The sequence below is a fragment of the Pseudochaenichthys georgianus genome, chromosome 5, assembly GCF_902827115.2.
Source record: "Pseudochaenichthys georgianus chromosome 5, fPseGeo1.2, whole genome shotgun sequence".
Classification (NCBI taxonomy): Eukaryota; Metazoa; Chordata; class Actinopteri; order Perciformes; family Channichthyidae; genus Pseudochaenichthys; species Pseudochaenichthys georgianus.
In genome coordinates, this window is record NC_047507.1 from 35,229,471 (window position 1) to 35,246,816 (window position 17,346).

The following is a 17,346-nucleotide window of genomic DNA, read 5'->3' on the forward strand; positions in this document are numbered from 1 at the left end:
TATACTAGGATAAACTGATGTTTTTTAGTGGATGAGTAGTGCAGATATCACTGTTAAATAATTTGATCATTGGTTTTATTATGAAAACGTCGAGACCGGAAATACTGTTTTCAACCCGTAACTTTACATGGAAGCTTGCCGCATATACACGTTCTCCTGACGAAACCTCAAATCATCTTCGTAATATCTATCAAACTATAGATCCTACATATCGACTGGACGTGGATTCTAAAAGTACAATATACACTTCTCGCTAGAAATCTAATCATAAAGCGTTTTAATGGCCAAACTATCCTACAATTTAGGATTTTACAGAGAGGGTTATTTGTGAATAAACAACCCTCTGTAACGTTTGCATTGAACGGGAGCACTAGAGGCCGACAATTTAAAACGTAATTATAGGTCGTATTAAGCGCTTGAACAAGCGACATATTTGGTCGTAATAAGGGCTTAAACAATCGACCCATTTGGTCGTATGAGTTGGAGGACTTGTTGAACAGGTTTGTTTTCCATAGACCTTATTTCCAGCTATTTTCCAAAACCCTGTGGAGAAATAGTCGATTTTTTTTTTGGTGGACGACTGCTCCGGGACAGTGGTTACAATGGTGGGGCCAGTGACAATACAATTTTACCCTTACTGTCTACCCCTGACTGACTTATGTGGTTTATGGCTGAACTTAACGTATACGTTTAAGAAACACTATTGCTATTCAGCCGTTTGTAAAACGACTGGTGTTGACGTTAGTGCTACACTTTTCAGTCATGTTGATTGACCAGCGTAATTTAACCAAACAGCCTTTGTGCCTCATGTGGCCTTTGTGCCCTGTCATGTGGCCTTTGTGCCCTGTCATGTGGCCTTTGTGCCCTGTCATGTGGCCTTTGTGCCCTTAAAAAAAATGTGAACGGGAAGGCCAAATGGCCTTGCCCCTAAAATGACGAAATTCCAAGCCTGGATTTGGGTGGCACATTGTCTTACTAAGGCGGTGGAAATGCAATGTTTTTTCTTTTAAAATAGGACCATTTATCTTAGCTATGTTTATGATTCATCAAACTGTAATGTGTTTTTTATATATTTAATACAAAAAAGCTTTTTTCAAACATATAACAAATAATCAAAGACTTACTTTGCCCCCCCCCCCACACTATTTTTTAGTATGGAAAAACAAAGTGTTTATCTGAAAAGCTAAGATTTAGCTAGATGTATCTAAATCTATAGAGCAATAGTTGCCTGTATATCTGTCACACTCCCTCTTGAGGGAAAAATACACAAATTCCCCCTGAATTGTAGAGTATGAAGAATCCTAACAACAAATTAAAACACTCAAGTTAAGGACAAAAAACTCGAAATTATACTTAAGTACAGTTCTTAAATGTATTTTCCCCCAGTGATTAAACCATAGACTGTAACCAAGGTGAGGATGATGTCATGGTAACAAAGAACTAAGCTCTTCATCATTAAACAGCAGGCCTGGACGTGTGTGTGTGTGTGTGTGTGTGTGTGTGTGTGTGTGTGTGTGTGTGTGTGTGTGTGTGTGTGTGTGTGTGTGTGTGTGTGTGTGTGTGTGTGTGTGTGTGTGTGTGTGTGTGTGTGTGTGTGTGTGTGTGTGTGTGTGTGTGTGTGTGTGTGTGTGTGTGTGTGTGTGTGTGTGTGTGTGTGTGTGTGTGGTGCACACACACACAAACATGCATCAATCATCCAGCAGGGCATGATGTCATCTTTACGAGACAAAGGTTGCAACATGATGACTGTAGGAACATGTCGAGGAATTAACACTCAGCGGTCTCTGATGTTGAGTCAGAGACAGAGAATTAAATATTGCAGAAATGTTTTCAAGTGGCAAGAAATGCAAAGAGTTTTGGGATGTGATGTGAAAGTGGTCTTCTATGTTCAGTTGTTTAACAAATTGACATTTTCCAAAAGGAATAAATAATGAAGTAAACTTTTTGATACCTAAAGCTTAAAAATCATTCAGTTTGTTTTTACTTAAAGAGCCTGTGACAGCATCCCAACAACTGTTGTGCAATGAAATATTGGGCTACTAGTAATCTCGAACCATCAGTTTAAAAAAGAAAAAGCGATACCGTTCCGTTAAATATCAATCATTTCGAACATCGCGGGGAAATTCCTTCGACTCATTTTGAAGTTTTGGGGGAAGCCGGAAGTGACGTCAATGCGGGAACGCTTCGAGAGCCAAACACGGACAAAGTGTGTTGTCATGCGTAGAAATGGTGAATTACTGAGATTAGGCACGTTAATAACGTTTTAATGAAGTTGACTACAGTATATTCATATTTGTCAGTGCTTTCATGTCAATTCGGTGAACATAAACATAAATGATCGTGGTGAAGATGATGATTACATTAGGATTAAAAATCGGGAGTGAGAGCTGCTGAATTTCCTCCCGTCGGATGTGATATAAAAACAAATCGATTATTTTTGTGGTTGTAAACTCAAGTGGATGAAACTACATTTATTAGTGCTTTCATGTCAATTCGGCGAACATATGATACATTAAATGATCGTGAGGATGATGATTAAAAATCGTTTGTTTGAGCCGGTCTGCATTTCCTGATGAGAAAACAAACCGATGCTTTTTGTAGTTGTAGTACACCACAACAGTGGATTAAACGTGTGGTTTTTTTACCACAATGTTGGGGAAATTAATGGATAAAATGCACGGATTATTATTATTATTCCCACTCCGATCGGGACACTAGGTCCACCGTTTCCCCGCAGCGAGGCTCCCCCCGTTGACAGTTTACGTGGGCTGGGTGCAGTGGCGGACTGGCCATCGGGACGAACCCCGATGGGCCGGTACCGAAGTGGGCCGGTCGGATACGTCACCAGCACATCCCCCATAGGCGGCGCGTGAGGCTCAGGTTTGGGAAGGCTAAATAACTTCTTTTACCTGACGCTGCCCGCCTCCGGCGTCTATAGAAAAGAGATCAACTCAGTGTGCGGAGTTTAAATCTCTCAAGTCATATTACAGGATAAAGGAAATACAGTTTAAACTGCCGTATGCAGAGAAGACGCCGACGTGTCGCACTTATCATTCATATTACATCATCAATCAGATCATCGATCATATAATATCATAATATATCATATATTTCCTTATCTGAGTCAGCTTCTCCAGCCTCATCTGGTCGTGCAACACTCACAGTGTCACAGACTGTATGCAGAAGTATTATTTAACACATTATGTTGACGAAACACTCGAGTCAAATGTAATTAAAGTCAGATCCACTCGTGTCTTAGACGTGAACGCGCCTCTCAGCTGGAGAGAGAAACCCTGGCTTGATTTACCGAGTTGATAACCAGCGTCGTAGGACCGCTTAGCGAGATCTCGTTTGTTAGTTTGTTTGTTACTCAAACATATCCAGGGTCTGTTGAACTGGCTTCGTAGTACAGGGCATAGGTGGCTAGCAGCGCTAATGACAGAGACATTATACATTATATTTGTATTTTACCAGGATGCCGTGACACAAATATTTACATATTTACATTTACTATTTACAGCAGCCGCCGCCCCTGACATCCCCACTCTCCCCATTGACAATTTACTAGCGGTACCGAAGTGGGCCGGTCGAGAGTCCCGGGATGATTTGTAGTCCCATTCCACCACTGGCTACATGACCATATGATCGCCCATATTGACGCACCTCATTCCTAAACTTCTAACCGATACAACATAAACCGATCCTTCAGCCTCATATGAGCTCTCAGACACGTTCAACATTAACCTGTCATCGCTGTCTGAGCTTGCTGCTGTGTGCGCCGTCGTGCGTTTACATCTGACTGTATATATATAAAGGTTTACATGCAGATGCTGGTATCCTGGACGGTGCAGCTGGAGCGCTGTGCCCGCAATGACGTCACCCATCATTTGGCGGGACTTGAAGAATCCGCGAGAAGATCCAGAAAATTGTCAACATTGAAGGCAGATTAATGGTTATCAAAGTACAAATATCCAAAATCAGTTCAGTAACGGTTTTCAAGGGGACAATATGTACTCAAATTGATGGGTTTGGATGATGGGGGAAAACCGTGTCACAGGCTCTTTAAGATATAATAAATGTATTGTATTTTCTTGTAATTCTATGTTAAAGGTAGGGTAGGTAATTTTGGAGAAACCAGCTCGAGTGCGCTAGAATTTGAAAATACACAGCAGGAAAAAATCTGCCACTTCCTTACAGAGCCCCTCCTCCAACACACACGAACGCGCACATGACCAATGAGGGCACGAGATAAGTTTGTGCACAGATGGAAGGCTGACAGGCAGGTAGGCCATCCAGTTACTTTAGCCGGGCCGGCTAAAATGATTGGTCGTGCTTTTTACGGCACCACGGCTTCCACAGATGACATTTTTGCATGGATTTTTTGTCAAAGCACTGAAGATATTCATTGCTATCGGGATGTTAAGAGCATTCCATGGAATATAACAAAAAGTGTATCTCGAGCCGGTTTCTCAAACCCCACCTTTAAATTGTTAAATTGTTGACTTTTTACCTTTTTGTTTTACTGTTTCAGCCCTGTTCCAAAAGAGCTGATTCTGTGTCTGTAGCGTTCACTGCTAATGAGCTGCTGCTGGCCACGCCCTTATGTCAAGTGATTGGTTTAAAAGAACACAATGGTGCTCTAGGAGGAGATTCCGGTGATAAGGGGGGGGGGGGGGTTCCCTTTGTTGGTGATTGGCTAATGGTTACCAGAGATGGGGTCGTTACTCAAAAGTAATAGGCTATATTACATATTACTTTAAAATATATATATATATATATTACTTTACTTCGTTACTCTCTACAAAGTAACTCGTTACTTTACTCACAGGGCCGCCCCTCCCTACAGGCAGAAACTGCGGAGGGGGCTTCATTTTGCGGAGGGAGCCTCATCAGGGGACTCATTTATACAGGGATATACGCTCAAAAGATGGCGTACGCCAGTTTCTACGCAATGTTTGCGATTTATAAAATACTAACTTGACGGGAAAATGTGCGGTCCTCCACGCAAACTCTAACCCATGCGTACGCACTAAGCACAACAACGGGAGAGACGAGAAACTGCGACACCGTTGGCAGAAGGAAGAATGGAGAGAAATATGTGGAAATAATACCATAAATAAAATGTTACCTCTCATTTATCATATATGAAGAATTCATTTTCAAACATTGATTAAAGCCAATCTTAAAATGATTAAACAAATGCCTGTTTGCGACTCCTCAGTGCACACAAAAACATAACTTGGAGAAATAAATAAATACGGAAATGTTATTTAAAACCACCTCGAATATGTTGTGTTAATGTTATGAAATGTTTTCTCATAAATTATGCAGTTTTGCATTTCTATAGGTTGTACGAGCATGGTTTTATATAGGCTACTACCATGTTTAATCATGTTTTATGCCGTTTGCTAAGACTTGATAAGTCGCTCATAAAACACAGGAGGTATGGAAACTAAGAACACCATATGTGCTGAATTGTACAGCTAATATAACACAGCACATTAGTTGTATTTCCTTTAACTGGTGGATATATATTACAACATCAGGAGGATGCGTCCCCAGCTGACCCAGAAAGCGACGCAGGTTCTGGTCCAGGCTCTCGTCATCTCACGCCTAGAGTACTGCAACTCCCTCCTGGCTGGTCTACCTGCATGTGCCATCCGACCTCTGCAGCTCATCCAGAATGCAACGGCTCGTCTGGTCTTCAACCTTCCTAAATTCTCCCACACCACGCCGCTCCTCCGCTGCCTCCACTGGCTTCCGGTAACTGCTAGAATCCACTTCAAGACAATGGTACTTGGTACCATGCTGCGAATGGATCTGGCCCTTCCTACATCCAGGACATGGTTAAACCGTACACGGCAGCACGTGCACTCCGCTCTGCATCAACAAAACGGATCGCTGCGAAGGGGACCGAAGTTCCCATCAGCAAAAACACGTGGGTTTGCTATCCTGGCTCCAAAATGGTGGAATGAGCTCCCCATTGAAATCAGGACAGCAGAAAGCTTACACACCTTCCGGCGCAGACTGAAAACTCATCTCTTTCGACTCCACTTCGAGCGATAGAACTATTAACAAAGCACTTATATACTAATAAAGCAACCTGATCTCACCAGAATGCGTGACTCCACCACGACTCCTTAACACCACAATGCGTGGTGGAGTCACGAACTTTGTTACATTTGCGTGTCGGCACCACGCAAACAACCCCAATGTAAAGTGAATGAGGCTCCTTTGTCGTGGTGCACACACGCATTTCTACAACGTGCATTGTGTGTAATGCAACTGTTAATTTTATTAAATTAGTTTGTTTTTAAGGAAGGCCAGAGCTTCAGCTGTGTCAAATAGATTGTTCCCTTTAGTTAACGTTATTTAAAAGATAATGATCATGTCTTGTATTACGAGCGTCCATTGGATAACGGAGCATTTTACACCCGGAAGTAAGTAGCCTATTCTCCTTACTGTCGATTGATTTTACAGTGATATCTGCACTACTCATCGACTAAAAAACACCAAATTGTCCTTGTTAATTACACAACATTGATTGGTTTGAATTGTGTGCAATGCTTTTGTATTTTCCCCCTTCGATTCGGAGAAACAAATATTTTTTCGGAGTTTTTGGACGGCAGAAGACACTACACTACCCAGAATCCTCAGCTATCGTTTGGGACTACACCATGAACCCCGTGATCAGTCCTCAAGTTCTTTGATTGGTTGACCTCCAACTGCATTCCATATGAAAAAAAACGTTTCGTAAAAGAGAAAATCATACTTTATTCAGCAGTGCTTGCTTTACTCTTTGATAGTCATCACATGAATGCATTGTAATAAATGGTTTGGCTGCATTAAATATTACACATCTGTCTTAGTTCTTTCTTTATCTACAGAGATCGGGCATCAGAATACACCGGAAACTATTCTTTTACCGTTCTGTTTTAATTTCACAATAAAGTTAGTAGTAATATTTTGTTTTGATATTATTGTTTTTTATTAACTACTAGACGACTGGGTCATGTTAAGACCATCTTTTGGTTGCTATGGGTTTTTTCCATCGCTTTTGTGTTACAAATAACAAAATAATATTCGTCGTAAACTAAACCGGAAACAGCAGTATATTTTATTTTGTTAACACTGTAAACTTGACAGCCTTTTAACCTATGTTTTTAACCCAAACCACCTACTGGTTAAAGCACGTTATTACACGTTTAGAGTAATTGCAATGCAGGAAGATTGTGTTGCTTTATAATGACTGTTTAAAATGCCTTTTTCTTAATGTCTTTCATTTTTGTAACGCACTTTTGAATGTGTTATATTTTATGAAAACATTCAAATATTAAGAGTACATACAAAATAGTGGGAAAGTAGAAGGTCAATTATATAACTATAGAATAGAAAATATCAAGAAGATACTCAAATGATATCTAGAGTAAAACAGTTTAGTGCCTGATAGGAGGATGTGCTAACTAATAAGGCTTTAATTAAAGAAATGTGCAGAATACGACAGTATACAAGTATACACACATATTGATAGATGTCTTGTGATGCACTGTTGATGAACCTGTGACCCAAGTTGTTCATTCATTGCATAACTACACTGTTGTGTATATGATATGTCAATAAACCTTAGAAAATCTTGAAATCTTGAAAGGGATGTGCAAAATAGCAATTATATACAGTCTTTAATGAACTATTAGAGAATAACGAGTAATGAATATGCTTTAAACGGATCTGCAGATAAATATTTAGTCTCTCAAGCACCAACTATCAAATATCTCGCCTGATTGTTGGCACTTGACAATCACCTTCACTGAATTTCATTCAGGTGTAACTAAAGTCTGATTTAAGGGTTGTTTATATTTCACATCATTAATCCAAATCTGTAAAGTAACTAAAATAAATGTAGTGGATTAAAAATACCAGGTTAACCTTAAAGAAAGCCCTCAGGATTATAAAAGACCACCATCACCCCAGCCACAAACGGTTCTGTCTGCTGCAGTCTGGCAGGCAGTACCACAGCATTCGGACTAAAACCACCAGACACAGAGACAGCTTCATCCCACAGGCCAGAAGACTATTAAACACCTGAACTTAGAAATAACATTCATCTGGCTGCTACTTAGAAATTATTTATCTAATATATCATATTCCAATCACTTGTATATAGACTCTTATTGCACTATTTCACTATTTTTTCTGTGCATCTGTTTTATTGCGTAGCACTGTTGGAGGAGCCTGTGACCTAAGGGGGGGAGGGGGTAGGACACGTTCGATTCCTGTTTTGAATAGTGTGCCGTCGATGGGTTTCATTCCATTTCAAAGTCCTTTTGGACGCTCTGTGTAAACGTCGCGCATCCAATCACAGAGGTTGAGGACTGATCACGGGGTTTGTCAAGCTAAGCACATGGTGTAGTCCCAAACGATAGCTGAGGATTCTGGGTAGTGTAGTGTCTTCTGCCGTCCAAAAACTCCGAAAATATATTTGTTTCTCCGAATCGAAGGGGGAAAATACAAAAGCATTGTACACAATTCAAACCAATCAATGTTGTGTAATTAACAAGGACAATTTGGTGTTTTTTAGTCGATGAGTAGTGCAGATATCACTCTAAAATCAATCGACAGTAAGGAGAATAGGCTACTTACTTCCGGGTGTAAAATTCTCCGTTATCCAATGGGAATGGACGCTCGTAATACAATACAGGGGACATGATCATTATCTTTTAAATAACGTTAACTGAAGGGAACAATCTATTTGACACAGCTGAAGCTCTGGCCTTCCTTAAAAACTAACTAATTTAATAAAAATAACAGTTGCATTACACACAATGCACGTTGTAGAAATGCGTGTGTGCACCACGACAAAGGAGCCTCATTCACTTTACATTGGGGTTGTTTGCGTGGTGCCGACACGCAAATGTAACAAAGTTCGTGACTCCATCACGCATTGTGGTGTTAAGGAGTCGTGGTGGAGTCACGCATTCTGGTGAGATCAGGTTGTAATAAAGGGCTGACTTATCTAAAGCCAGTTGAGTAGCACTTGAAATGTTTTTGCTCTATGAAGCCTGATGTACTTATATGATTCTGTTTTCTTCAAGTTTGTATTTTGTTGGTCGAACGCACTTATTGCGTTCGACCACGCAAACCAAAGTTAGCCATGGAGTGCCACAGGGCTCAGTGCTCGGACCTATTTTGTTCACATTATATATGCTTCCGTTAGGCAATATTATAAGGAATCATTCTGTAAACTTTCATTGTTATGCGGATGATACTCAACTATATTTATCAATCAAGCCTGATGAAATTAATCATCTAAATAAAATTCAAGACTGCCTTAAGGACTTAAAAACGTGGATGACCTTACACTTTTTGATGTTAAACACGACCAAAACTGAAGTTATTGTACTTGGCCCGAAGAATCTACGAAACAAATTATCTAAAGATATACTAACTATGGATGGCATTAATTTGGCCTCCAGTGAGACTGTAAGGAATCTTGATGTTATATTTGATCAGGATTTATCCTTTAACGCCCACATAAAATCAATTTCAAGGACCGCCTACTTCCATCTACGTAACATTGCAAAAATCAGGCATATCTTGCCTCAAAACGATGCAGAGAAACTAGTCCATGCATTTGTTACTTCTAGGCTGGATTATTGTAACTCTTTATTATCAGGGAGTACCAAGAAGTCAGTCAAGTCGCTTCAGCTGATTCAAAATGCTGCAGCTCGTGTACTAACCAGAGTTAGGAAAAGGGACCACATTACTCCTGTTCTGGCTGCCTTACACTGGCTCCCTATAGAACACAGGATAGAATTTAAAATTCTTCTTCTCGCCTACAAAGCCCTTAATGGGCAGGCGCCATCTTACCTTAAAGAACTCATTATACCCTACTGTCCTACTAGGGCATTGCGTTCCAAGAATGCAGGGTTGTTGGTTGTTCCTAGAATCTCTAAAAGTACAATGGGAGCCAGACCGTTTTCTTATCAAGCTCCACATTTGTGGAATCAGCTTCCAGTTTGTGTTCGGGCGGCAGACACCCTATCCGTTTTTAAGAGTGCGCTTAAGACCTTCCTTTTTGATAAAGCTTATAGTTAGGGCTGATTAGATTCAGCCCCTAGTTTTGCTGATATAGGCTTAGTTTGTCGGGGGACATCTTACTTCTTCCTTCTCTCTGTCTATACCTGTGTACTCTCATGTTCCGATTAACCCAGCTTCCCCACATTTCTTTCTTTTTGGTGTCTATATACGCCGGGATCCGGAGTCATGAATGATCCCGCGATCCTGTGTCCTGGATCGCGAGTCGTGGCTGTGGTCCTGGATCATCGGTCCTGGATGGATATCCTCGTGGATTCATCTTCCTATTATACACACATGCATTTCCAAACATTTGGACTACCTATGTTGCAAATGTATTATCTTTTCAATTTACACACGGCATCTATTGCACGGCTGTCCGTCCTGGGAGAGGGATCCCTCCTCTGTTGCTCTCCCTGAGGTTTCTCCCATTTTTCCCTTTAAACTGTGGGTTTTCTCCGGAAGTTTTTCCTTGTACGATGTGAGGGTCTAAGGACAGAGGGTGTCGTATTGTCATACTGATATTCTGTACACACTGTGAAGACCACTGAGACAAATGTAACATTTGTGATATTGGGCTATATAAATAAACATTGATTGATTGATTGATTATTGTAAGTCGCTTTGGGTAAAAGCGTCAGCTAAATGTAATGTAATGTAATATAGAGTTGCTGCAGTGGAGACGCTGCGCACAGCTGATCGACAGCTGGGACACAAACCACCAAATACGAAAACATAATTCAGATCCAGTCGTCATGACTCCACTCCGGAGGGATTCCCCGATCATTTCTTACAGTCTCTCATAAAGGGGGTGTCTCCTGTCCAGTGGCGCGCCAGGGTATGGCTGGGGTAGGCTACAGCCATACCAAGAAATGGCTTAGCCCTACCTTAGCCCGACCATGAAAAATTATGTTAAAGTAAGCATGTTGAGAGCACGGATTGCGAAAATCTACCGGTCGTGTCCACAACACATAAACTGATCCTGCTGTAACAACAAGTGCACGTTACTGACGCAATATGGTTGAGACCATTCAGGCTTATGCTAGAGGGGTGCAAGGAATAGTCTAAGTAGTGGGGGAGTTTTATACACTAAAGGTGTGGACATTCTCTGGTCTCTCGGCCGCGGTCAGATCAAAATGCCTCCGAATGCAATTTGAATAGACCTACAGTCAATCAGAGCAACGAAACGTTGGGTCTGCTGCGTCATGTATTACTGATACGTCGATACGTCACGTTCACAGTGAAAAGTCCCCAAACTCGCGCCGAGTAAATTGCAGACAGACAGCAGAACTTCTAGGATTAATTGTATATTTCGGATGGATAGATTTGTTCTTAAACGCCCTCGCATTGAGGTACAAGTCGAACAGGTGCCAGAGTCACACAACCCACCTGTAGAGTGAATAGTGAGTTTTGAATATATTTTGTAATAGTCATTTGAAAAAGTGTTTTGTATGACAATAGAGACACAGGCCACCTGTTGTGTGCTGTGTCAGTCTCTCTATGTTTACGTGCCTGTGTCTCTCTGTCTCTCTCTTTCCCTCTCTCTCAACGTGTCAATTCTATATGTCAACTTTTCTTGTTTCTGCCGCTTCGTAGCATGTTGTAACAACGTGGAATTAGCAGAATAGGCTATAGGCTATAATAAAAGCTAATAAAAGCCTCATGCTTGGCGTTTCACTGTCAAGGGGGGCGATATAGCGTGTATGTAATTACATTACAAATACTGACTTGAGCCCCACCACTGTATGGGTTAGCCCTACCATAGATTACCCAACAAAAATACTCTGGCGCCGCCACTGCTCCTGTCCACTGCGGTCAACTCAGCCGTCTCTCGCATTTGCTTGGTCAAATGAGCAGCGCTTCATTTTTGAGTGCGCGATTAATAGCGTATTTACGGTAATCGCCGAGAAGTGGCGCTGACGGTAGTACAAGTGCTTCAATCAATGATATTTGATGAGGGATAAAATTATTTTTAGTCATAAGTTTTTAATAAAATTGGTACTGTTGGACTCAGTACATGTTAGACTACTACCACAAATACAATCAAGTACTTTTACTGTGTACTATTTGAGTAATACTCTGTCAAACTCCCCTCCAGAGTACAATAATGCATGTTTTCTGCCCTTTTTGATGAGAGATACAATCATTTTTTGCAATGAGTTCTTAATAAAATCGGTTATGCTGAATTCTGGACTACTTGGACTACTACCACGAGTACAATCAAGCACTTTTACTGTGTACTTTTTGAGTAATACTTGTCCCACTTGTCCTGAGTACACAGAAGAATGTATTCTGCTATCTTTGATGAGAGATACACTTATTTTGTGCAATAAGTTATTCATGTAATTTGTACTCTTGGATTCAGTACTACTTGGACTACTACCAAAAGTACAATCAAGTACTTTTTACTGTGTACTTTTTGAATAGTCCCCTGTCAAACTCCCCTCCAGAGTACAATAATGCATGTTTTCTGCCATCTTTGATTTGAGATAAAATGATTTCGTGCAATAAGTTCTTAATGACATTAGTACTGTTGGATTCAGTACTACTTGGACTACTACCAAAAGTGCAATCAAGTACTTTTACTGTGTACTTTTTGAGTAATCCTTTGTCAAACTCCCCTTCAGAGTACAATAATGCATGTTTTCTGCCATCTTTGATGAGAGATAAAATGATTTCGTGCAATAAGTTCTTAATGAAATTAGTACTGTTGGATTCAGTACTACTTGGACTACTATCAAAAGTACAATCAAGTACTTTTACTGTGTACTTTTTGAGTACTCCCCTGTCAAACTCCACCCCTGAGTACAATAATGCATGTTTTCTGCCATCTTTTATGAGAGATAAAATGATTTCGTGCAATAAGTTCTTAATGAAATTAGTACTGTTGGATTCAGTACTACTTGGACTAGTAGCGCAAGTACAATCAAGTACTTTTACTGTGTACTTTTTGAGTAATCCCCTGTCAAACTCCCCTCCAGAGTACAATAATGCATGTTTTCTGCCATCTTTGATTTGAGATCAAATGATTTCGTGCAATAAATTCTTCAAGTAATTGGTACTGTTAGATTCAGTACTACTTTGACTACTACCAAAAGTACAATCAAGTACTTTTACTGTGTACTTTTTGAGTAATCCCCTGTCAAACTCCCCTCCAGAGTACAATAATGCATGTTTTCTGCCATCTTTGATTTGAGATAAAATGATTTCGTGCATGATTTTGGTAGTAGTCCAAGTAGTACTGAATCCAACAGTACCAATTACATGAAGAACTTATTGCACAAAATCATTTTATCGCTCATCAAAGATGGCAGAAAACATGCATTATTGTACTCAGGACAGGAGTTTAAACGAGTATTACTCAAAAGTACACAGTAAAAGTACTTGATTGTACTTTTGGTAGTAGTCCAAGTAGTACATAATCCAACAGTACCAATTTCATTAAGAACTTATTGCACGAAATCATTTTATCTCTCATCAAAGATGGCAGAACACATGCATTATTGTACTCTGCAGGGGAGTTTGACAAAGGATTACTCAAAAAGTACACAGTAAAAGTACTTGATTGTACTTGTGGTAGTAGTCTAACAAGTACTGAGTCCAACAGTATCACTTTTATTAAGGATGTATCGCTAAAAATCATTTTATCTCATCAAATATAGCAGAAGTTGCATGATTTTGTTCTCAGGAGGGGAATTTGAGAGTATTACCCAGAAAAAAGACAGTAAAAGTACTTCATTTTATTGTACTGAGTCAAACAGTGTTAGTTTTTTTAAGAACTCATGGTAAAAATAATTTGTATCGCATGAAGCAGAAAAAACATGCATTCTTTTACTCTTGCGTTAGTGCGGCTTCTCAGCGATTACCGTAAAGGCGCTATAAATCGCGCACTCAAAAATGAAGAACTGCTCATTTGACCAAGCAAATTTGAGAGACGGCTGAGTTGACCGCAGTCTCCTGTCCCCGGTACAAACACACTGCCTGAGGAAGGCTATAGAGGCTTCTCAATACTCAAATTTCCCCTCCTCAACTCCCCTCCTCGACTCCCCTCCTCGAGACTTAGACCCGCCCACAGGAGATGCGAGCGGAGGACCGAGGAGGGGAACCGAGGAGAGAGGAGGGGAAGCAGCAGACGTTTAAAGAAATGAGAACTCCTCTCCTCTGAGCGGTCATATTAAAGCGACGTCCGTTCATTATGACGTGGCAACAGCTGCATCAGCTGTCGAGTGTTTTGTCATATTTTATAATCTCTGTTAGATCAGCTGAACATTGTTCCCCCACATATTTTATTTGAATTCATTGAGAGTGCGGTATAATGAGACAATAACAGGCTACAGATGCGGACACACACACACAAATATATTTATATAAATATATACAATTTAAAGTATGAGAGCACTCTCATAATAACGTAACACAGTCAGAGACTGGATATACGCCCCCCCCCCCCCCCCTCTCTCTCTGGTCGCTGAAATGGGGAATTGAAATTACGGGCCAAAAGTTGTATTTGCAAGTATTAAAAGTAAGGACATCAAACCAACTGAGACCCGTCTGTCCGCGGCATCTGCGCACTGTACAACACACACCTACACACTGTACAACACACACACCTACACACTGTACAACACACGCACCTACACACTGTACAACACACGTACCTACACACTGTACAACACACACCTACACACTGTACAACACACACCTACATACTGTACCACACACACCTACAGCTGCTAAAGCATAATCAGGCTACAGCCGTTGTGTATTTTATTATGTGAAGCACTAAATGGTTTTAGAAAAATATGGACTCTTTGTAGATATCTACTAAACTAAAGCAAATAAAGAGAGTAGGCCTGTTATACTGAGTGATATATATTTTACACACTGCTCTGCTTTCTGCAGGACCTCACAGCTGTTCTCACTGTAAACATCGCGTTGCGATGAGAGCAGGTTCTCAAATAATATCCAGGGGATGCATGCAGAGCTGTCATTGGCTGAGATAAGTCCGGCCGTGCGTCACGCCTCCACCGTTCCCGGAAATGCATCCGCGGAGGAGCCGTGGAGGAACCATCAGTGTATCCTCGGTTATAGCTCCTCCAGAGAGCCTCCTCGATGCTCGATCCTCGGTCCTCGGTGTGCATTTAGAGAAATGAGACGTCCTTCAAAATGGCGCGCTGAAATTCATTTCCGGGTCACTACCGGAGGACCGAGGAGTCGAGGAGTCGAGGAGGGGAAATTTGAGTATTGAGAAGCCTCTTATGTGTATTTGTTGTGTCATGAACCTTCTACGGTGGCCCTGAAGTGCAAGACACCACAGCATTTCAGAAAACACCACAGCATTTCACAAAACACTACAGCATTTCACAAAACACTACAGCATTACAGAAAACGCCACAGCATTTCACAAAACACCACAGCATTTCACATTGGACGGAAAGGGTATTCCTTTAGGGAGAACACTTCTTGTTTGTGATTGGACAGAGCCAGCCAGAGAAGCACTGCTGTGATTGGTTGTTTTTGCTGCCAGTCAAGAAATGACGCTTGTGATTAGCCCAACACATCAGCCGTTAGCTCAGCTGTTAGCACACACTCAGAGCTCACAGCTCCTCATATCTGTTCAGAAACTGGACACAAGTTAAACATGTACAAACCACAGACTGTCTATGTCATGGTGAATACAGTCGCTGCTTTATTTATGTCTGTATGACGTTGTTGTGAGCGTGGACGGAGCAGCTACAGGTTAGTTTAGCCTGATGGATCCGATTCCGATAGGATTTACATGGAGATACGGCCCGCCCCCTCTCCAGCATCTTGTTTGAATGACAGGAGTAAATACAGAATTAATGCTTTATTAACTCATGGTTTTTAAGGGGCTTATCTCCATGTAAATACTATGGTAGACCACCCAATATTCGCATCGCTCTAATCGCTCGAGTTTCACAGCGGCTGTCAGCTGTGTTTGCTCCTGTCAATGCTGTCATTCAAACAAGAGGCGCTGGAGAGGGGACGGGGCGTATCTCCATGTAAATCCTACAACAAAATGAACATATTTGACCGTGATTTAATTGTAATACACGTTTCAAAGTGATGCCGAAGTAACTACATACTGATAGCAGTTAGTAAAAACCATGAATTAACGCTTTGACAAGTCTGCAGACAAGACGGCAGGCGAAAAGCTTTTAAAATGCGTGTTTTCTGAATCGGATTCATCAGGCTAAACTAACCTGTAGCTGCTCCGTCCACACTCACAACAACATCATACAGACATAAATAAAGCAGCGACTGTATTCGCCATGACATAGACAGTCTGTGGTTTGTACATGTTTAACTTTTGTCCAGTTTCTGAACAGATATGAGGAGCTGTGAGATCTGAGTGTGTGCTAACGGCTGATGTGTTGGGACCATACGTTGTGGGACCATGGTTGGGACATATTTCGCTGTCGGGTGTTGACCAATCACGAAGCGTCATTTCTTGACTGGCAGCAAAAACAACCAATCACAGCAGTGCTTCTCTGGCTGGCTCTGTCCAATCACAAACAAGAAGTGTTCTCCCTAAAGGAATACCCTTTCCGTCCAATGTGAAATGCTGTGGTGTTTTCTGAAATGCTGTGGTGTTTTGTGAAATGCTGTGGTGTTTTCTGAAATGCTGTGGTGTCTTGCACTTCAGGGCCACCGTATTTTTCGGACCACTTATTTATTTATGTTGGTGACGATCCGACCTCCATGCTGCTACTCTGGTTCAAACTGCATCCACCAAACAATATGATTTATCTCGACCTCCCCAAAATAACCAAAATCTGACACGAGCCTCATCCCAATACCCCTCCTCGACTCCTCCTTTCCCTCACTCGCTTCCCTTCCTTGCGTCTTAGCTCCGCCTCCGTAAGATGCGAGCGAGAGATACGAGGAGGTGACGCGAGGACAGAGGAGTCCTCAGGTATTAATTGGGATGCCCTCGTTCACTCAAAGGTCACTCTTAAACGACGTCTGTTAATGATGACATGTGCACAGCTGTATCCCCTCTCATCGGGCTTAACTGAATAACCCCTTAGAATCGGCCCATTTGTTGTTAAATATTTATTTAAATGAATGAATCTTTCTCTTGTTAGTCAAGGAATTCAATGTATGATGGTTGGTCCTGCTTTTGTGTTCCGTTTTGGTGTAAAATGTAGCCTACATTTAAATAAAAATATAATTATAGTAGATTAGAAATTAATTGCACATAATAATTCTCACGGAGCTGTGAGCACTTATACATTTATGTGACGCTTT

General features: G+C 41.1%; 1 protein-coding gene across 1 annotated transcript in view; it reads left to right on the forward strand.

Moving 5' to 3' along the window:
* slmapa (sarcolemma associated protein a) overlaps positions 1–4,551 on the forward strand; it is an 82,249-nt gene extending 77,698 nt beyond the window's left edge. The window contains exon 26 of the mRNA XM_034082885.2: positions 4,532–4,551. Coding sequence (XP_033938776.2) covers positions 4,532–4,551 — 20 coding nt within the window. The remainder of the gene's footprint in view (positions 1–4,531) is intronic.
* The last annotated feature ends 12,795 nt before the right edge of the window (positions 4,552–17,346 follow it).